General features: G+C 43.0%; 1 protein-coding gene across 1 annotated transcript; it reads right to left on the bottom strand.

Annotated features, from left to right (window-relative positions):
* Positions 1 to 3612: 3612 nt before the first annotated feature.
* Positions 3613 to 22211, bottom strand: LOC120108270 (mitochondrial import receptor subunit TOM40-1-like). Its single transcript, XM_039121865.1, has 5 exons — positions 22071 to 22211; positions 15667 to 15735; positions 15486 to 15569; positions 4258 to 4353; positions 3613 to 4003 (listed from the first exon to the last, which is right to left on the bottom strand). The coding sequence occupies exons 1-5, from the start codon at positions 22209 to 22211 to the stop codon at positions 3947 to 3949; spliced, it is 447 nt and encodes a 148-aa protein (XP_038977793.1). The 3' UTR covers positions 3613 to 3946.
* Positions 22212 to 23514: the final 1303 nt, after the last annotated feature.

Genomic DNA, 23514 nt, shown 5'->3' with positions numbered 1-23514 from the left:
TTCATGATTTTTTTTTCTTGCAGAACATTGTGTCTATGTTGCATACTTTGTAGCCTAGTCTTAATATATAATCTGCTCTTCATGTAGGATCACAGATTTGCGCTTTTGTATGGAAGCTGAATTATTGAGCAAAGAGCTATGGTGGGTTAAAACATTGCAGCTTAGAGCCCATTTGATTGGAAGTAATTTAGTATGAAAAAATAAAACCTCATATTAGATTATCATATTTCGTACGAAAAGTGGATGAAAGAAATGGTAAAATAAATAGTAGATCCTACCTCTATATTTCTAAGAGAAGATAAAACGAGTACCATTAAAGGGATGGTATTTATTTTCTACGCTGGATTATTGAGTGAGGTAATTTGAAAATATCATTTTTTGACGAAAATAGTTCACTTATATTATATTAATATTAGATCAACTATATTATATAATTAATATTAATATACTAATATATTGATTGATAATATTTATAAATAATAATATATTTAATACATCTATATATTTATTAATAAATATTAATTATTAATAAACAATTAAGAAAAATGTATTAATTATCAATAAATATAATATAGGATTAATTAATAATTACTATATTTATTTATAAACCAAACATACTAAAATTTATTTATAATAATAAAAATATTTTCTAATATATGTATAATTAATTTAAAAATATTTATTAACTTATGTAAATATATTTCAATATTCAAAATAGCTAATATTAATAGTGTTTAATGTTTATGTACATGGACCATAAATAGCCAACAAATAGATTGAGAAAAGAATATTATTATCTAAATCGTTCGTTCAAAAGCATTGTTGGAAATTTGGCAATATTATCGTATAATATTACCTCCAACCAAATATAGTAATCTTTTTCTAATAATATTTTTCAAAGTAATTTTTTTACCAACCAAACATGGTAAAATTTGTTTTCCTCCACAATCATTTTTTCATATAAATAATTTTTAAAAATCGTCAAATTACCCCATAACATGATATATCCCAACCAAACAAACCCTTAACACTATCTCAGCTTTGCAACCAAGTGGCTTGTGGGGTTGATGCATACCTAGGCTCCATTACATAAACAGGGAATGTTGATTATAGTTAAATTGCATTTTGAAAGGTGAACCTTGGAAAGGGCAATAATAGATTGTTGATTATAGACATTAAGGCCCTATTTGGAAGAGCTATTGGCAGTAAAGCTTTTGAAAGTAGAGTTGTTAGAAGTAGAACTTTCTGAAGTAAAACTTTTATAAAAAGTTGTTTGCTGTTTGGTAAACAAACTGAGAAAATACTTATGTATGACAAAATTATCATAAAGGACATTGTATAGCATTATACAATAAAGCATAATAAAATATGATATATTAATATATAAATATATGATATAGTATAATATTACAGTAATGTAATAAAATATTATTATAATATAGTAATATATCATCGTATACTATAGCATAATAATTTAATATAATATTAAATTATTTAATATAACATATCAATGTATTATGATATAAAGTAACATAATATTTTATTTATAGTATAATATAATAATAAAGGTACAAAATATTATAATTATTAGCGTACATTAATTTTTCATAATATAACATAATATTAAATTATTTAACATAATATATTAATGTATTATGATATTTTGGCTTTTGTGCAACGTCGAAAGGGTCCTGATGTAGTGGGATCGTTCGGATTGTTACAACCTCTAGCAGATGGTTTGAAATTGATTTTAAAAGAACCTATTTTACCAAGTAGTGTTAATTTCTCCCTTTTTAGAATAGCTCCAGTGGCGAAGGTGCATTTTGCAGGCTTTGATTGATTTCCACCCTTGAATCTTAGATTAAATACGATAAAATTCTAATCCAACATTGCCGTAGATAATGGTATTAGGATTCTCAAGATAGCTTCCATATTAGGTGGTACGTATTCAAAGATCATTTTCGAATCCTTTTACTTCAGATTATGAACACCCAATCGGATTTGTTAAAAACGAGCTGACAACTACAGGGAAGCGCCTCTTAGGGGCCCAAAAGAATTTCTAATTTTTGAAGGAAATGTGCGGGTACTCCTCTTGAGAGTCCGTCAAAGCCTATTGTGAAGTTGGAGCGCATTGTCACAATAACGGCGATAACCTGCACCTCTCAGTCGTAATGAAGTTTGCAAACTTTGTGGCACCCCCTCTGAGTTTTGAGTAGGCATAACCATTCTGTTTTGGTTCTTCTCTACATTCGCCTCCCCCTCTGTTTTCGAAAGAATACGAAATAAGATGAGTCATAAAAAACCTTATAATATAATATTATATTTATAGTATAATATAATAATAAAGGTATAAAATATTATAATTATTAGTATAAATTAATTTTTCATAATATAACATAATATTAAATTATTTAATATGACATATTAATGCATTATGATATAATATAATATTATATTATATTTATAGTATAATACAATAATAAAAGTATAAAATAATAATTGGAAACAAAAATATCTTTTCTTGCACGGAAGAAAATTTGATCCACAGCTAGTATTCTTTATTAGGGCTCCACCAAATTTTTAGGTTTATAAAAGGACAAAGTATGTAATTGTTATATTTTGTTATAGATATTTTGGCTAAAAAAAATTTTCCGACAAAGCTCAAAAAAGATTTTTCGAAAAGATCTAAAATAAAGTTTCTCCCAAAAAATTGTTTTTAGATTTTTTGGAAAGCTAAAACAGCTTTCCGAAAAGCATTTTTGGAGAGCCAGAAAGTACTTTTTGGCCCTTCAAAAGCTTCCCAAACGAAGCCTAAATTGTTTCAATAAGAACCAATTCAACACTTGTTACTTTGTACTTCTGTACCATATTTAAAACAAAACATGAGTCCAGTGTTCTTGGCACTAAGATGCAGACAGGAGAGGGTTGCCTCTTATTTTATTTTATTTGTGATAAGGGTGAAGCTTTTTTATTTTTTGTCTTCAGATCAACTGGAGTAGACAAGGAACACACTGAGACAACTAGGGAGTGAATTCTTTATCAAAATGTCTGCTCAAAAATAGAATTTTTTAATCTGCTGACAGACAGACTTCTTTTAAAAATGTAGGTCTTCACCTGTTCTTGATAGAATTTATCAACTTCCTCCTGGTGACACATATTTGAAAAGAACTTGATTACAGTTCTAAGCAATGCAAGTTTGATTGCTTTAATCTCAAGTTGGTGATCAAGAAAAAATAAAATTTTTATAGTTAGAGATTGGCACAATTGACTTGATCTAGAATATGTCATTAGAATTTTAGATCATGACCACGATACCTGTCAGCCATTGATATTTTAGACAATCCAGGACAGCAATATCTGCACCATGACGATATCGTCAAATTATCCAGATTCCATCTTAAAAATTCAATTATGGATTTAAATTACATGTGAATTGGTCATGACAGAGCCATATCAGTGGTAAGAATTATTTTATATCTGCATTGAGAAACACCATCTGTATTCAATCAAGAAGAGAGATAGCTACACAACTGCTAATAAGTGAATAATCTACAGAAGCCCGTGCCAGAAAGAGCTTTCTGATTGACAGACAAAACTTCTGCAAAATTAGAATTATCTAAATGAAAGACCAGAATAACTAATCATTGATCAACCCTGTTATAGAGCTTGTTCCATCAGCGATGAACATGGAATCATGGCCTGAGAATGCCATGAATGTCAAATGGCCACCAAATGCTGGATCCAAATGTTTGAAATCAACTGATAAAATTGCAAAAATGATGGTTTCTTTCTTTCCATAAAACCTTCAACATAATAAACTTGCCAGGAAGAACTTGAAGAACCGTTCAGACTTGGCGGCCCCGGCAGGCCATGAAAACAAGGCCCAGCCAACAAAACCAGTGACCAGAAAATCATTAATTCTTGTGAAGAGATGTTACAAGAAGCTTTACTCTCCTACAGTCATACCAAACCCAAATTTGTAGTCTTTCTTCCGATGATCAATCTGCAACATGCCCATCATGGATAAGAGATTAAGAGCAAACAAATGCCAGAGGATTTAATATTACCAAGATTGGGATCGATGCCAAAATTTGTTTATAAGTATTTCAAGGTGAACAAAAAGATATATACTTAGTTCACCTTTTTCACTTGACAGTGTGAAGAAATTAAAAAATATATATATTAAACTGGACAAGTACAATGGAGATAATAAAACTGAAGTTGTAGGAAGGCATCGAGTAACTATGTCATGCTCACCTCTGCAGAAAGAATAAAATTGACGCCCATATTAAGTCGCTCCTCAAGATAAGCAGCCACACAACCAGTGGAATCAATTTTCCCCCTTAAACGACACTGTAACAAAATTCCATGCAGATAAATGGAAAAAAAATATTAAATTAACATTTATGAGTTCAATAATTTTAGCCATTTTGCCATTTACCCCCGAATTTACTGACGAGATATCAAAAATTTGAAGTTGCTATATATCTAAATCATGTCATCTTGATGCAGTAGCAAAAATGGGCATGACTCGCATGTTGCAAGTATCTTTAATATGTTTGCTACAAGTAGCCAGAGCACGAGTAGTTAGGTGACAAAGTACTAATAAGAGACATGTATTTTGCATGTCTTATTTGCACTAAGTTCTAGCATAAATTTGGAAGTTTTACGTACATTTTAAACGAAGTCCCAGTGAATATGACCTGCAAATAAAAGCAACTAATGCCAAGGTAAGGCATTTCACCAAGTCACTTATCATGGCCTCAAATCCTTTTCCATAAAAATAATCTGAATTTGTGACTTGAGACGAATTTGTAAAAGTGATGGTCATCGTTCAGTCCAGCAACCAACTCCCTTGGCAAGCATTGGACATTTAAAAGAAAAAAATATATCTGTTAAAAGAGGACGTATCCTGTAATCTTCCCCTCCCAACTTCCCCTTAACCAAACTAATAGTTATTCAAAAAATAAATGTTTGTACCTCAGAGGTGCTTAACGGCTACTTACGCCGGCGTTTTCCTCCGGCGGTCATCACCGGTCCAGCCCGACAACCCGGAGGGGGAGGGGGTGGCCATCGTCCTCGTTATCCGTCCTCGCAGGCGGCTCCCGCGGGCCCTCGACTTCGGCCTCCTCGCAGGCGGACCTCGGCGTTCGCCTCGGGTTTTCTTTTCCAGCTAACTCCTCTTCTCTCTTGCAGGCGGACCTCGTAGCACGCCCCTCATGGATCGGAAGGGGAAGGGGAAGGCGCCGGCGGGGACGGAAGCGAGCGGTTCGGCGAGAGGCTCAGGTAAGGCCCAAACTTCTGGTGGTGTATCCGATGGCGGTCGGGGGGAGCACCCTGGTGCCTGGTCGAGGCCGGGGCCGTGGGTGACTCAGTGGCCCACGGCCGCGGAGATTGAGCGGCTGAGCCGCCGCTTCCCGGAGATCGTGACGCTCCGGGAGGAACCTATTGCGGCGGCTCGCTTGGACTGGGAAGGCAGGGCTGTCATGGTACGCAGCCTGGGACGCCGAGTTCCGGCCGAGTGGGTAGCCAAGGATGTGGCTACCCGGGCCAAGCTCCAGGATGTGGTGGCCGTCCCTCTTGCGGACGGCTACCTGGCTCTACGGTTCCGATCATCGGCGGACCGTGAGCGTGCCCTAAATTTGGGACCCTGGGTAGTGGGGGGGCAACTCCTTGCCATGACACCCTGGGTCCCTGATTTCGAGCCAGGGGAGGAGGCGGTGTTGCCGGTGGAGGTGTGGCTTCGTCTTCCCCGCCTGCCACCGGAATACTGGACACCGTCGACCATCCTAGACATAGCAAGCAGGGCTGGCCGTCCGATCGCCGTGTATGCTGTCACCGAGCAGCGGCGGGCGATGGCTTTCGCCCGGGTGAAGGTTGCAGTCGATGCATCCACGCCCCTAAAACCTGGAATCCGGATCCAGGGGAAGACGAAGGTGCGGTGGCAGCCCTTCGTCTTCGAGAATATACCTCTCCTCTGCCCCCGGTGCGGGCGGATGGGCCACCTGGAGGCGGCCTGCCGATTCCCGACGGCTTCTGGGGGGGTGGAGGATCCGCCACCTGTGGCGGTGGACCCTGGTGGCGGGTCGGCTTCGACGCCCCCCGGTGTAGGGGAAGAGAACCCAGGGCTAGTGTTCGGCCCCTGGATGGTGGCGACGCGGCGGAGGCCTCCGCCGCGGGAGCCACAACCACCACGGCCGAAGGGGACTCAACCCGTGCCTGGATCTGCCCCGCCTCGGTCGTCTTCTCCGGTAAGCAGATCGAAGATGTCTGTGTCTGACCCGCGACCTGAGCTGCCCGCCGCCCGACCGCCATCGCCAGTTGCCCTACCGGTGTCCCAGGACACCGAAGGCTGGCAAAAGCCGACGAAAGTCGCCAGGCGACGATCGCCGGTGGGTGGGGGGGAGGGCTCGCACCGAGATATCCCGACGATTCCACTCTGGGTCGACTCGGTCGATGACCTCGACGAGGTCGACCGAGTGGCCGACTCGGCCCTGGTCGTCGTTGGGCCTAGTGAGCCGAGTCGGCCCTGCGCAAAGCGGGCCAGGGCCCCGGCGGGCCCTGGTTCGCCAAGAGGCCCAGGCAAGCTGGCCCAGTCGACTAGGCTGGGCCGCCGAGCCCGGGCTTTCAGAGCCCGGCGCGGGGCCCACGGCGCGTCCCGCGCCGATGGCGCGCCCCGCGCCGATGGCGCGCCACGCGCCGATGGCGGCGCGCCCCGCGCCGATGGTGGCTTTCCACGCGTCGATGGCACGCCTCGAGCTGTTGGCGGATCGCGCGCGGGTAGGGGCCCTTTGGCTTCGCGGCGGGCGGGGAGAGCGCGGGCCCAGCTGGGCACACGGGCTGTGCCTGCCTCCAGCGCTCTCTCGCGGGCTCTCCGTGGGCTTCGCGGGGTTTGCCGGCCTGGTACACGGCCCCTGCTACAGGGACGGGGCCCGCGGGCTCTATCAGGGGGGACCCTACTGGATCATCAGTGGGTGGCCCACGAGCCCAGTCAGCTGTGTGTTTGAGGATTGAGGCTTCGCAGGACCCTCAGGACTCGCAGATCCAGGATGATCTGACCTTGGATCTCGGGGAGCCATCTGGCCCTTTTCAGTATCGGTCTCCGGGTAGGGGACCTGTCTCAGCGCAGGGGACCCACCTGCTTGCGGGTCAGACCTCTTCTGGGCGGGACCCCTGGGACTCACTTGAGGGCCCTGGGAGAGGGCCTGATGGTGTCTACCGTTTTGGCACCCTGTCCCAAGCTCTGGGCGAGCAGCACGTGGCTAGCCCAGGGATGCCACTGGAGTTAGGTCTGGTAGAGCCTCTGACGCCACGAGATGAGGCGACAGGGGTGCCGTTCGGAGAGGCGCCACTTGAGGGTCTCCCGGATGCAGATGCCAGTGGTGACTGCCCTACGGGTTTACCTACGGCAGTGGGGGTCCACCCAGCTGTCGTGCGACTCATCAGGGCGGCAGTCATGTGCGAGGTATCTGGTGAGGCTGAGCAGCTGGGGGATTTAGGCCGTCAGCTTGAGATAGCTCCCGAGGCCCGGGGGAGGAGGTACTTGAGGCCGATCGAGCAGTTGTTGATCCATGAGGATTCTAGCCTGGAATTGTAGGGGGGCGGCCAAGCCGGCCTTCATGTCCTCCTTTAAACGGCTAGTACAGCTCCACTGCCCGGAGATTTGTTATCTCTGCGAGACACGTTTGTCTGGTGATGGGCTTGGTCGACTGAGGCGACGCTTGGGGAGGGACTGGGAGACCTACGCAGTCGAGTCCCAGGGGCTGTCTGGTGGCCTCTTGATCCTGTGGAGACGGGGGGTGGCGAGGATTGATGTCTTCCACAACTGTTCTCAACAGGTAGTGATGGTTGTATCGGAACCTGAGGCGGACCCTTGGGTGTTGTGCGGTGTGTATGCGAGCACGGATTACAGGGTCAGGAGAACCCTCTGGCAAGAGATTACCAACCTGCTTGCCCAGGGTATCCCAACGGTGGCGGTTGGTGATTTTAATTGTATCCAAAGTGCGGATGAAGAAAGGGGTGGTGCGCCTTTTACTGATAGGATTGACAAGAGGGAGTTTCGCGACTTTGTGCAGCTAAATGGCTTGGTGGACTTAGGTTTTTCGGGACCGCGGTTCACCTGGTGCAACAATCAACCTGGCGGTGCTAGGGTCTGGGAGCGGCTAGATAGGGCCTTTGCTTCCCCAGACTGGATCCTTCGCTTCCCTACCTGCCGAGTTAGCCACTTACCCCGGATTGCATCAGATCACTGCCCCTTGCTGATTTCGACCTCATCGGTATCGGGTCACCATAGTCCTTTTCGCTTCGAGTAGATTTGGCTTTCGTACCCCCAGTCCTGGGACATACTTCGTGATGCGTGGCGTGTTCCGGTGCGGGGGGACGCGATGCGGCGAGTCTCACGCAAACTCGAGTTGACCAAACGGCGGCTTCGCCGTTGGAATCGCGAGGTAGTGGGTGATATCTTCCGGAGATTGGAGGGGGTGGAGGAGGAGATTACGGCACTACAGAGGAGTGAAGACCTACGGGGAGCTCTCCCGGAGAACGACATGACTCATCTCCGGGGGCTTCTTGCGACGCACCACTCACTACTACGGCAGTATGAGACTTTCTGGCGACAGAAGTCTCGAGTCCAATGGGTTAATGAGGGTGACCGCAACACCAGGTTTTTTCATCGGACGACTGTTATTCGGCGTCAGCGGAGTATGATCCACTCACTGCGTGATGGGTCTGGCCGCCGAGTGGAGGGTGAGCCTGCCGTTGGACAGGTTCTACTTGACTTTTTCCGCGCCAGATGGACTGAGGATGAAGGCCCTGGTGCTGATGACCACTTTCCACGGGTTGATGTAGGTATTGCACATGATGAGAATACGACCCTGGTTCGGCCGGTGTCGGCGGAGGAGGTGCAGGAGGCAGTCTGGGCGCTGGCAGCGGACAAAGCTCCAGGCCCAGATGGTTTTCCTCCTTTCTTCTTCCGTAGATATTGGGGTATCATTCGGGGAGCTGTGATCGAGGCTGTTCAGTGTTTCTTCACTCAGGCAGCCATGCCCGAGGATTGGAAAGCCACCTTCATCACGCTCATTCCGAAGCGCCAAGAGGCAGTAGAGCCGGGTCACTTTAGGCCCATCAGTTTGTGCACAACCTTGTACAAGGTTGTGGCGAGGATTATGGTGGGCAGGATAAAGCCCCTACTGCCGGGCATCATTAGCCAAGAGCAGGGGGCTTTCATTGCGGGAAGGAACATTTCCCACAATGTTTTGCTGGCTCAGGAGATGATGTGGGATCTCCAGCGAGCATCGAAGTGGGGCAGTTTGATGGCAGTCAAGCTGGATATGGAGAGGGCTTATGACAGGATCAGATGGAGCTTTCTCCGGAGGGCATTGGAGGCTTATGGCTTCCATAGGCGATGGATTGGATGGGTCTTAGGGTGTGTCCAGGGGCCAAAATTCTCAATCTTGGTCAACGGCACACCTTCGGTGTTTTTTGAGTCTACTATGGGGCTGCGGCAGGGATGTCCCTTATCCCCTTACTTATTTATCATTTGCTCTGATATATTGTCCCGTGCCCTCCAGAGGGCGTGTGCAAGCCGGGAGCTGGAGTCCTACGTTCCAGCACCGGGGGCGGGACCTGTCTCTCACCTACTTTTTGCTGACGATTGTCTTCTCTTGTCCAGGGCGCGGGTTTCCGAGGCACGTGTACTTCACAGAGTGCTGGCAGATTACTGTGCGGCTTCCGGTCAGAGAATAAATTTCACGAAGTCAGCCATCCAGTTCAGCCCTAGCACAGAGAGCAGAGTCAGACAGGAGATCAGGAGTATCTTGCAGATGCCCGAGCAGGAGGGGACTTTGGTTTACCTGGGAGTTCCCATCACAGGCCGGAGGCTACGAGTGGCGGAGTGCTCGGGGTTGGTGCAGCGGGTCGAGAGTAGGCTGGAGGGATGGAGGGCATCATCTCTATCCAAGATGGGGAGGCTGACACTTGTCAGATCAGTGCTCGGGTCCATGCCGGTATATCTCATGGCCAACACTGTGGTCCCTAAGACGACTCTGTCGAAGATTGAACATCTTCTTCGGAGCTTCCTCTGGGGGTCCCATGGTGGGGGTCATGGGGTACATTTGGTGGCCTGGGAGCGGGTATGCCGGCCCACCAGTGAGGGTGGTTTAGGAGTTCAGTCCCTTCTGGAGCGGCGGGAGACACTCATTGCACGGCATGCAGCTCGTTTTCTGTTGGAGCCACATGGGCTTTGGAGTCGGGTGATGGCAGCTAGATATGGCCGGGGGAGCCCTGAGGTGGCACGGCGTGGTCGCCGCATCTCTTTCATGTGGCGTGAGATTGGGAGGTACCTGCCGACCGTGTTAGCTCATACCAGGTGGCTGATGGGCGACGGCCGGACCATTGTGGTGACTGATGACCCGTGGGTAGACACCATTCCCTTGAGATATTGGCCGACGACGGTGGATTTCGAGGCAGCAGTGGGGCTCCGGGTGTGCGACCTCTTAGTACCAGGGAGGGCAGAGTGGGACGCGGACAGACTCCATCAGTTGTTCGGAGCACACCTAGCAGAGAGGATCCTTTCTCTCCCAGTACCAGGATGCGAGGGCCCAGATGTCAGGGTTTGGAGCACTTCATGCAGGGCCAGTGTTGGGCTGGGTGATCTGGCCTGGGTGATTCAGTGCGAGCATGAGAGTGGATGGGATGGTGCCTGGATTTGGAGGTCTAGGCTCCCTCCGAGAGCAGCACTTTTTCTATGGAAGGTGATGTGGGACCGCCTTCCGACGAGAGCTGTGCTGAGCCGACGTGGTTTGAGGATCCCTGCGGAGTGTGGGGCCTGCGGTGCGGATGAGTCAGTTGACCATGCACTATTTGCATGCTTTTGGGCGAGGCAGACATGGCAGTGGTCGGGGATCCCAGAGGAGGTCTGGCGGGAGAGGAGATTGTTTCTACAGATGATTCGTCAGTGGCTGGCTAGCCCCCGGACATGTCAGGAGGCTACCCGAGCGATTTGCACCGCCCACCAGATCTGGTTGGCACGGAACGCTCGCACCTTTGGCGAGCGTAGGATGTCGCCGAGGTTTGTTGCGGAGTCCGCTCGAGTATTGGCGATGGAGTCCAGATCTACCAGCCATTCAGATACGACCTTGATAGCTCGGGACACCTGGGGTTCTTTCTCTGCTCCGGCAGTTCTTCGGACGGTGTTCTTCACCTGGGAGCCCCCACCCCCGAGTTTCCTCAAGGTCAATTTTGATGGTTCAGTACTAGACAGTGGTACACGAGGCGGTGCCGGCTTTGTCATACGTGACCCTCACTCTAGGGTAGTGGCAGCGGGCGGTTGCCGGCTATTTGACATATCAGTGCCAGCGGCGGAGTTGCGAGCTGCCTGGGCCGGCCTTTGCCATGCGCGGCGGGTATTGCGGGCTAGCTCGATCATCTTGGAGGGCGACTCATCCACTGTCATTGGGTGGATTCGGCGGGAGAGCACTGACCATCCTTTGATCCGGGATATTAGGTTGATGGTGAGAGATGTTGTGGCCTTTGAGGCTAAGCATGTATACAGGGAGGCCAACGGGGCGGCTGACTGGGTAGCTACATATGTAGCACACCATTCGGGTTACGCCCTGTGGTCAGGAGAGCGGGAGCTGCCATCGGCGCTACGCGAGATTTTGTATTTTGATGTTCTTGGGTGTATTCAGACACGCTTTGTTTGAAGAACCCGTTTTAAGCAAAAAAAAAAAAAAAAAAGTTTGGTGGGGAGTCCAAGATGAAAATACTAGCAGCAGTTAACAATAGATAGAGTTGCTTATGCAAAAGAAAGGAAGGAGGTCGCAATTGATTTCCATATACTTGATTGTCCAAGTCAGAGATTGGGCAATGAAGTAACAGCATCTGGATGGAGCGAACCATTATTATGAAATTTAGCAATCAAGATAAAGAAATAATTATCTTCCATATGATAATTGAAGTCAAGCTTAGGAAAGGGATGTTTTTCTATAGAGAAATGTTGGAGTCTAAATTGGAAATTGAAATAACCATGACTGTGGAGTAATATGTGCCTTATTGCATGTCTGAGGGTCTTCGATAAGGAAGCATAAATTGAAAAATTAATGTTTTAAGTGTATTGAGGTGAAGGATCAATAAAACAAACATGTCATTCAGTAGAAAGGAAATGTCATGGATTTGTTAAATTTTATGAACAAATCTTAAATCAACCAACAATTCTTTGCCTTAGGAAATCAAAATTCTTATAGCCTAGTTTGTCCCTTGCTATGAATACACAAGTGCCTCAACAAGGGCAACAAGGCTGTGTAATGCCAAATAAGACCCAAAGATGTCTGATAGAGCCCACAATGCCACTTATTCTTTGATATAGAATGAATACCAAATGTTGGACAGATCAATTTACTAAGTTGGAATATGTTTTAATCCCACACATTAAATAAGCATGAAATACATGGGCCTAGGATGTATGTGCAGAACAACAAAATTAACACGCCAAAGATTGCCAGAAGTATGAAACTTATCAGATGAATAAAAACTGAATAAACATACTAGAGACTAAAAAGATATGCAAGAAAGCGATAGCATTGTCTCAATTTTTAGATTTGAAAAATTACAAAATTATGCATTAATACAATTAACAATCATAAGGATGGTAATCTGCTGGTCGGATCAGGTTCGGGTATGGTTGAAATCATTTACAAGGCCCATAGGTCCTGAGCCGAAGCTGACCCGATCTGCTAGTGGGTCAGGAATTCTCTATCCAAACACGACCTGCAGCCAGCCTGCTGACCTGTCTCCTTAGTCCAAGCTCATCTAATTTTGGGTTTCATATTGTCCAAGTAGGGTATTGTTTTCATAGTTTGGGACTAAATCAGGACATAACAGAGTCCATGAAATAACAATATAGATCACAAATATGTAAACAAATATTGCATTCCAATCCAAGTTTTAAAACAAGCTAGCATGATCATTGACCCAATAGCTCGCACTCACCACATAAATCCACCACTTAAAGATTATATCCATACACACAAACATACATACATAAATACATATAAACATGCATGCATGCATGCATGCATATATTAACAAATAATATAATATGTACCCACTGAGTTGACTGGTTTCAGCGGCCCTGGCTCAAACAGGTTAGGATTAGCTAACCCATACCCAATCGGCAAACCCAACAGGACAGGTCGGGTAAACAGGGACTAGTGATAAAAATAAGCAGAGAGCATTAGATAAAAATAAGGCTCCAGATGGGTTGTACTGACCTAACCCTGTCCAGACCCTATTACACTCGATCAATCTATTTTTGGAGACTTGTAGATAGGATCGGGGTTCAAAACTTGGGCTTAGTTTGTAAATCAATCAGGTATGGATTTTCTATTTTATGACCAGATCAGAACCAACCCAACCCGGATAATATCCTGGTCTAATTTGGGTCAACAAAAAAAAAAAAAAAGCTCACCTGATCTGGATCCGATTCAGCCCACCCCGAAAACCAGAATTATAGAAATCCCCTTTTTCACCTGCAATGTCTTTTCAGTTCTTCAAATGAACCTTATTGTTCTTTGTTCATCTAAACAACCCTATCTCCTACCACCTACCTTCATTTAATTATAATTAAACATTTATCATTTGTTTTGGTGGATTCTTATTTACAATACTCTCAAACACATTAACACTATTTTGTTTAAAAAAAATATAGTTTGTAAACTTGCACCATAAGAATGCCACTTTCTTGGATCAAATAAAAAAGTTTTTTGAAAGGAAGTTCATGTTTAACTTGGTGTTTTAGTTTTGTTTTAAAAAGGTTAATGATTTTTAGTTGTACATAATAGACAAATGTTTGCTCAAACTATAGACCGATTTATCTAACTCCCAACCTAAATCCAAATATTTTTGGTTGGGTCGGGTCATACTTGACACCAAACGGACCTGAATGACTCATTGGGTCAAAATCTTTTCCATGAACCCGACCCGACATGATCGACCAATGGGATTGGATCAAGGTCTAAAATCAAAGACCCAAACATGAAACAGAATTGGGTCCAGGTGAAGCATGCCCTGGACCAACCCGACCCATTTGCAACCCTAGATAAAAAGGATACAAGGAGCATGGAAATGGAAGGCAGTTCTCAACATCTATCAAAGAAGAATAATCCTCAACAAACTTAGGATAAAGTACAGACAAATTGCAATTTCAAAGTTAAAAAAATAAAAGTCATATTTCTTATCAAATCCAGCCAAAAACCAAGGAACAAAATATTGAATAATGAAATCAGGAATTTGTTGAAAAATCCTAAGCAATTCATGACCTATGCAAGAATATTACCTTATTGGAGCATTTTGACTAGTTGTTTTCTTCTTGCAGTGATGATCAAAAAATTTATTATCAAAAATATGTTGCATTAAGAACAAAGTCTAAAAATGTCAATTCTTGTCACAACACATCTGCTGTCAAAAGTGTGCTTAAAATACAATGGGGAACGATTTTAGCAGGAATAGGCATATTTGTTACATAGAGATGCATGTTAAAGGTATACACATTCAGGCATCAATTGTCACTAGAACATATAGGCTATAAGAAATGCTCCAAGAAAGAAAGCCTAGTCAAAACAAGAAAGGGTGGAACAAATTTGTAACCTCTTGTAGCAATAAAGATATGACTGTTAATAGCTAAACAGGGAGCTGTTAATAGCTTAAAAACCTCATAAGGGAAAAGGTCTTAGTTGAAGGCAGAAATAATCAGGATCTTTTAGTTCATTCTTGTGAATCTTTTATGTCCATCGAGGATTCACCATGTCTTCCAGATTCATATTGAAAATCAATAGCACATTTGAAGTATCTGCATACATGCGACTCTGAATCCAGATCTTTCAAGAAGACGTGGAAGAAAAGCATTTTAAGTTACAGTGAACAAAATTGTTTTACAGGCAAAATCTGCTAATTCGCACTTTTTAGAGAATATAGAGTAAAGATAAATAGCAGCTGGTTTCAACCAGAAATGACACAAATAATTAATAGGTAAACATTTTCAAATAGAAATAGAACCATTAAATAAATCATTTGGATATATGTTAATCCCATATTTCAGATAGAACTGGAGACATTCTCTACAAGTCAAGATGTTGGAGTATTACAGCAATGGATATCTCCAAGACTGGACAAGATCAGGATAAAAACCAGCATAAGGAATGCAATGATGCATATCCAATGGAAACAAAATGACAAAGGGCTGAAGAAATTTAATTATGCCGATATGGAGACTGCGGATTTCAAATAGGACCAAAACTAGAAAAGTGTAAAAACAAAATCATGAAAAATAGATTATCTACTAACTCAGAAAGTACAGGAATAACTTCATTCTATGATTTTTGAACTATAATAGCCACATATCAAGCAAATTTGTCTAGGCAGCTAACATGATAAGTAAAAGTATGGAATGATTAAGAGAAGGGTGCAAATTTAAGCAAACAAGATGTTACCTGTCTAAGGATGTAATCATAACCAAAACTTGAAGTTACATCTCTTGTCATATGATTGTACATGAAATCAGATGCAAGGGAAACCTGCCAGACAGAGGTTCAGTAAATACAAGCTTATATAGTAAAAAACTAAAAACACGAGCATGAGATAAGGTTTTCCTCTGACTATCAGAAATATGACCTTCTCAGAAACCTTTTGAACATAGCTCAGTGCGACTATACCGGTGCTTGCAACTTGCCCTGTTGCAACCTGCACCAGATTGAATTAATATCCATCATAACATGAACCAATCAATCACTCTCCAACAGCACCACCAAAAATTTTTAAGATACAAATTTGCAATGTATAACAATTTAACTGCAATTCTGAAATTTCGATACCATTTAGCCCGATTATAAAAGTGTAAGAACAAGCAGATAGTGATATTATCAACAGAGGGATTTTTTATGCTTTTTTTTTCGGGGGAGGGGGGAGGGGGAGCAAAATATGCAGTGTGGCATATTTTGTCACACTATAATGATAGAAACCTCTAGTGATGTCTTGGTGCGAACTGCAAAATATGCAGTGTGGAAGTCAAACAAGAAATTCGCACCATTCATTACTTTTCCAACTTTTGAAAGCCTACTTGCACCAAATTTTAGTTACTTTGGAGCCTTTGGATACTTCCAGACCATGAACATATTGTGTCGAATGACATGTTAGAGAAAAATGTCCTCATGTCAATTTCTTATTTAAATTTCAAGGCATGACTTTGTTAAGTATTACCTGAATCCTTTATTTTACCTCTTTGATGGTAGTCCTACATTATTAACCATCTGGCAGTGAACTGAGCCTACTTGTCTTTTCAGACGTGCCCTTGACCCTTCTTGCTCTCCATTTTGCCTAGCAAGATGGCTTCTTTACTTCTGTCTATTTTTTATTAGTCTAAAAAATTCTTTAGAATGGATATCTCATCTTATGAAACTTCTAGTATCTGCGCTCTCATCAAGGATCCACCTGATCCTCTCCAAGCCCACATACTTGGCGACCTTCAATCAACTTCCCTCACAATCAATGATATATCATGTTTGGGTATGGTTATCCATTCATTCATCCCAGTTACATTGAAACATTGAGCATAAACAATATATGATTCCCTTGTTTTCATATCTACATAGCTCCAACACGAACAGGAACTATACAACATGCATTAATCTTTTGCGCATTGATTGTCTTTAGACTTTTACAATCGTGAGATCTTTAACATAACTGCAGTTACCACTAATCATGAGTAGCCTCTTGCAGTGACCTTTCTTGCATCTGGCATGGCCTACATGCGACATGCAGATTTCTGGTGGCTTCACCTTATTGCTTTACATCACAACCAGCTCATGGTTAATTTGTCAACTTCATAATAATAAAATTGGTTAACACAAGCAGCCAACCTCATCATCTTGCAAATCTAAATTGATGAATTAGTATGAACTGCAAACTTGCTCGAGGCATTCTTCAAAAGAAGAAGCACACATTCAACAACATTTCTGGGTCACCTTCATCATAGTATAAAATTTCCAATATTACGAAATTATCCTACATGATGCTTCTAAGTTAGCAGGTTGCACACCTACCTTGTCACAATTATGATATGTTAGCTGTTTTTCGTCATCAATCACCTTGACACTTCTTTGTATTTGCGACCTCTCACAATGGCTCATTTATCCTTAGACATCATTTTACACATACACATAGATATGAGCATATGTATGTGTGTGTATGTATGTATGAATATCAATTATGCCTCAATTTGATATAGCATCCATTGCAGCACTTGCCCCTAGGACAACACAAAAGCATCCTAAAGTTTTTTTACGAACTAGTGAAGTTTTTAGAAGCAGGAGGGAATACCTTATTCGTTGCAATTATTATTCAGCATCAAGCTCGTATTCTAAAGACACCTTTCACATGTTTCTGCTTAGAAACTAAATAAAGTTGGGTCTACCAAGTGTAACAGCTAACAAGTCATTATAAATTATATCTCAGAGTCATTCTAGAGCCAAAAACAATAAGAAGGATTGAAAAATAAAGGAAAAAAATCATGAGGCATGTCCTTTAATTTCCATGCACCACCATCAGTATCACCTTAATCTCTCTCCAATCCCATATCTACACACACCATGATTGAAAGTGACCTAAATATTAATCATCTCTAAGTAACGCTACTGATCTAGATATTAATTCCATGCCCATTCTCTAAATCCCATCCCAAGAGTATTGACCTAAACCCACACAAGTATGTTACAGGTATGGGGTTGGGTATCGGAGACTTAAAGCATTATCCTAGATACAAGTCCCATGAGTATTGAATCCTAAACATATTGCAAGCCAATCTCTTCCTTATATGTCCCATCCTTTCTCACTTTGAGAGTCCCCATGCAGATTGGATTGTATTGGAAAGAATTACCATCGAGATCATGATTCTTCTCCCCCAATTTCCTGGTTTCACATCCCACCATACTCACCCTTAAAGAAATGTTCCCATACAAATGCCAAAATATTTCTCACATATCCTAGATTTGCATGCACACCATAATTTAGAAACAATCTAAATAGTAATACTCTCTAAATCAGTCATTCTCCCAGATAATGTGTGCAGAATTTTAAACTTATCTTAAATCAATCTTTTCCCCTCACACCCCGCCCCTTCTCACTTAGGGAATTCACATGCAAATTGGTTTGGATTGGGAAGAAATACTGCAATAATAAATGTGGACAGCTTTTTTTATGAGCCTAGAAGGACAACTCCAATGAGCCTTTGTGAATATTTGAATTTCAACCACATCACTACTTTGAATAGAAGCCTGATGGGTCCTCCTCTATCTTCAAAAAAAAAAAAATCCTTTTCACTTCAGGTTTGAACAAGAAAGGAGTCGCTTCTTCCCTTGATTTCAACCATTCCAACTCATTTTCCAGTTGTGTAGCTTCCCTTTGGTGTTTCTAGAAGACTAGTTGCCTCATATCCTAAGCTAATATCTTCGATAAGTTTTCTCAAAATTATGTTTGGACCAAGGAGTTCGGACAGTATCGGCACGTTCCAACGGTATTCGCATGTTCCAATTGTACCAGCATGTTCCAACAGTATTGGCACTTTCCGATGCTACCAACATGTTCCGATGGTACCAGCATATTTTGACGGCACCATATCATTCCAGGAAGAAAATGGTACGCAAGATGAGCGTGGACACCTATTATCTCCCAAAATTGGGATGGACAAGGACACATTTTTTATTCTCTACTTCTATATTCTTGTTAATGACTATTTTAGTCCATCCTAATTGTTCCATATGGTCCCAGTCCCCTATCAGAAGAAAACTGAGAAGGGGCCAAAAAACAAGATTTACACAATTGGTTTACTACAATACATTGAAATTAAACCCTAAGAACAATGTTTATGGAATACATACTTCATATATACATATCATGCATTGTATATACTTCATTTGATTTATCGGTTATCTCTCTATTCGTATTTATTTTATATAGGCATTTCTGATCATTTAAGAATATGTATTTTATTTCTTGATTATGCCTAGAATTTAACGAATGAAATTTGCCTAGTCTAATTCATCAACTATGATACAATAAAGAATTTTATTTTAAATGAAATGCACATATACATGCATATGACTTACATTTTTCTACTAGACCGCCCTTTCTATAGACAATAAACTATACCTTTGTTTTTATAGTGTATGTATGCATACATAGGCAAGTATCAATAACAATGTCATATTACAATTACCATTCATTTTTTCTGTTATAATGGCTCAAAATACATCAGATATTTCTTATAAGAAAGAGAGAAGCTCAAACTAAATGGTTGTTAATAGGATAACATGCAACATATTAATTGCGAGACACTGAAAGGGGTATGTCAGTCACGGGATTGTGAATTGTTATGACAAGCATGTGGCCATAATACACCAGATGACGAAGTCCATCTGACTTAGGGTCTGTAATGATAGCTTGATAGATGTGAAGTGGTGTGGTGTTAGATTTGGAGTCTTTGGATGGATCACAGTTTGGCTTGGACTCGTGGAATCTTTCCCTCTTGAGACCTCATCATTTGCTCCATCTTTGGACCACGCAAGCTTTGGCATACCCATTTATTCAAGAGATACTACTAGCATTCAAACACGGACTTGATATTTACCTCTAGCTATATATTAACTATTACTCAAATAAAGTTTGATATTCTTGGGAGCACAAGAATAGCTATGGAGTTTCACGATCAACGGAAGGAAGAATTTGTGTTTGATTCTTCGGAAGAGGATTAAATAGTAAGAGAGAACAATTTTGAGCTGGCATTGCTTCACCAATGTAAAATCAACTCAGAAGTGATCCATCCATAAAGGAACTTCAATGATTGAGTTTTGCAAGTTACTTAGATGGGTCTTGATATCTTTGGCTAGGATGGCATGATCTAGTGTTGAGGAAGGTGGGACATAATCTTTATATGGTGCCCTGAATTGAAAGTTCAATCTCAGGTGAGCACTTGATAACTTAGCATGGGATCAGTCTTAATAAGGTGACTTTGGTGATATGGCACAGACCACGAACGATGCTACAATAACACAGAAATTTCTAGAAAAAAGTTAGATAGCCAAGCTGTAACTATATCCTGATGCATATCATGCTGACAGCCTGGATTGGGTGAAGTATTGGTTCTTGGCAAAAGAAACAATAAAAAGGCTACACATCAGTTCTGTAACAAGCCATAGTTGATTTGGTGGCATGGTCCTCAAGTACTTATTGGCCAAGCAAGCATCCCCATGTTAAGGGGCCAGGCTTGATGAGATGATAAGCTACAGGCTTTATAGAGCTGAGTAGGACAACAAATGGATTAGGTTAACCAATAACCAAACCCCATAAGGTCTAAGTCCAGCTTGATCTTTCAGATTCGCAAATTCTAGATCTAAAATAAAATTCATTTGGAGAAAAAAGAAAATCATCTCCCAAGTAGCTATTCAAGAGTCCAAAGACCTCACAGACCTTTTGTCCCTCCTATGACCTAATCTGCAGACTGACAAACAGATCTAGAAATGGCCTACTTGTGGAATTTTTTTAGTTAATTCCTTCTATAGATTTCTCAATAGGGGAGGCATCATATGTCCTCTGACACCACTTCTATGAAAATCTTGGGCCCTTTGAAAACACCATGAAAAGGTTTCTGCATGGGTGGGAGATGGGTTATTGTTTAAACCGGTATGACTTTATGAGTTTGATTCTTGGCATTCACAACCTTTACATTTGTTTTTTTAGTTCTGGTATCCGCCTGGACCAACTGAGGCTGCTAGGTGGTGGGTTAGGCAAGTCAACCCAATCAACCTGGCCAGCTGATAGATGCTGGATCAAACATGAAATTTTCATTCCACAGGTTCCGCATAGAAAATACTAAATTTTTTATGTTGTTAGACCTAAAAGGCTCAATATAAGGGAAATGCATAAAATGAAAGGTTGGATTCATATCTTCTGCCTATGTTACCTAGACACTCTTATCCAGCTCCAAAAACCTAAGCCACATACATATTTGTCGAATACGTATCAAACACTTAGATACTTATGAAGTTCTGTGATTGCCACTTTTAAAGATTACAAAAAAGTCGAACCCTTCCAAAATGAGTTTGACCCTCCATTTCAAGGTTACAAGTATTTTTTTTCTCATTTTAGTGATCAACCAAGGATATAGATATTGAAATAACTTTAGAAGATGTCATTTTTCTTCCAATCTTAGTTGATTGGGAAGTTTAAATGAGAAACATGCATATTAAAAGACCTTTTTCTAATGTTCCTAGTTGATTTGGAAGTTTATATGAGAAACATGCATATTAAAAGACCTTAACAACTAATGTTTTATTTTTGATATTTAAATAAAGAAGATTAAAGAAAAAAAATAGTTAAAATTATAATTTATCTTACATATCCTCGTATATCCTTTTTCCTTCTTGCTGAGTCAAGACACTTGGATCTCCATTCAAATCTGACTCTCCTATCTGTGTAAATGCAACACTATCTTTTGCTATCCTCTATGCTCTTTGGCTCTAGATTCCATTGATCACCTATGTCTTCTCTCAAATGCTATCCGGAGATTGACAAGATCCATGTGGAAGACTGACCGGTAGAATTTACACTTTCAAAGCTTTTTGGTAATGGGCACCTGCAAGTAGGGCTGTCAACGGGCCGAGTTGCTCGGGCTCGGCTCGGGCCCGGCTCGGTAAAAGCCCGGCTCGAGCTCGGCTCGTTAGTTAAACGAGCCCGAGCCCGAGCCCAAAATAAGGCCCGTTTAAATCCGAGCCTGAGCCCGAGCTCGAGCCCGAGCAGCTCGCGAGCCCAAACGAGCCTTAACAATTTAATTGGGTCCCAATTAAATTTGGACTCAACCCAATTAAATTTTATTTGGCTTAATCAATTTCAATCCCAATCTGATTGAACCCAGTTGGATTTAGATCAGACCCAACCCAAGTTAACCCAAATCTATTTAATTTCTTTAAATCGGATTGGACTGGTTCGGGTTCGGACTCAACCCGTTAACCCAAATCCAACCCAACCCGTTTAAATTCCCTCCACCGCTCGTCCGCTCCACAGTTCTTCTCCTTTCTCGGTTTCTCCACTCTCCAGAACCTTCCAGGCTCCAGCACCACCGACCACACCACCACCAGCGAGGCCCCTCCCCCCTCTTTCTTCTCCATTTCCAGTTTCTCCACCAGTGAGACCCCTCCCTCTCTTTCTTCTAGCGAGGCGACAAGAGGACAGTGCTCGCGGCCGAAGTCGGCGGCCGCCGCACGCGACCAACGAGGGGGGGAGGAGAAGCCCTCCTCCACCAGCGACACTGTGACAGAGGAGGGGAGGAGAAGCCCTCTTCCACCGGCGACACTGCGACAGAGGAGGGGAGGAGAAGCGCGCGGCCGACGCCCGTGCCGGCGGTGATCGCGGCCGAAATCGGTGTCTTTTCTCTTTTTCTTTTTTCTTTCCTTCTTTCTTCTCTTCTTCTTCTTTCTTTCTTTCTTTGCTTCGTTCTTCTCTGTCTCCGACGACGAACCGAGCTCTGCTTGGGGGATGGGCCGGATGGGGATGGGTGAGGCGGGGCTCGGGCTCGCTCTCAGGCTCGGGCTTGCTCTCAGGGTCAGGCTCAGGCTCAGGCTCGGGCTCGGGCTCGGGCAACGAGCTTTACCGAGCCCAAGCCCGAGCCGGGCTGTGCCAACCGAGCCCGAGCCCGAGCCCAATACAAGGCTCGGTACCGAGCCGAGCCTGAGCCCGAGCCTGGGATTTTATGAAACGAGTCGAGCCGAGCCTGCGGAGGCTCGGGCTCGGCTCGGCTCGTTAACAGCCCTACCTGCAAGGTTCGCCGTACCGGTACCAAACCCTGTACCGGTGCCGCATTAGTATAGGCGTACCGAGTGTTGGTACGGTACCGACCGTACCGACATTGGTGTACCGATACCGGTACCCATCGGTACGGGTACAGTACGCTCGGTACCGACCGGTACAAGCGAACCTTGGGCACTGGCAATTGCTCCATCAAACCTTTGCTTCCGCTTGGCACCTGCTAGTGACTACATCTTGAACTATCTAAAAGGATAGATAATAATTAAATTATTCTAAAAAGTAACAATAGATAGCATCTTCGAGATAAAGGAAGCATTATTCTCTACTCCTTTCTTGGAATCCTATAATCCATCCTAGAGCTCTCCAATCTTACTCCAAACTTGTATCTCTGCTTCTTTCTTCTACACCTATATTTATGCCTATTTTAATCCTCCTTTTCTCAGCCTACTTAGCTGAGCTCTTATATACTCTGTTTTTACCATCATTCTCTGGTGGAGTGAGTGGAGCTTCCTCCCTAAAAATAAACAATCATTTTTGGAAAATTTAGAGTGGGCTGGGGTCATATTTCTTTTTGCCCCAATTTAGCCATGCTCAATCCAAACTTATTCCACAATCCAATAAATTTGAAATCACTAACTTCCTATATTACTCGTCTCTGGTTAGTAG

Source organism: Phoenix dactylifera, unplaced genomic scaffold (genome assembly GCF_009389715.1).
Source record: "Phoenix dactylifera cultivar Barhee BC4 unplaced genomic scaffold, palm_55x_up_171113_PBpolish2nd_filt_p 001247F, whole genome shotgun sequence".
NCBI classification, from domain to species: domain Eukaryota; kingdom Viridiplantae; phylum Streptophyta; class Magnoliopsida; order Arecales; family Arecaceae; genus Phoenix; species Phoenix dactylifera.
This window is presented reverse-complemented; position numbering and strand designations above follow the sequence as displayed.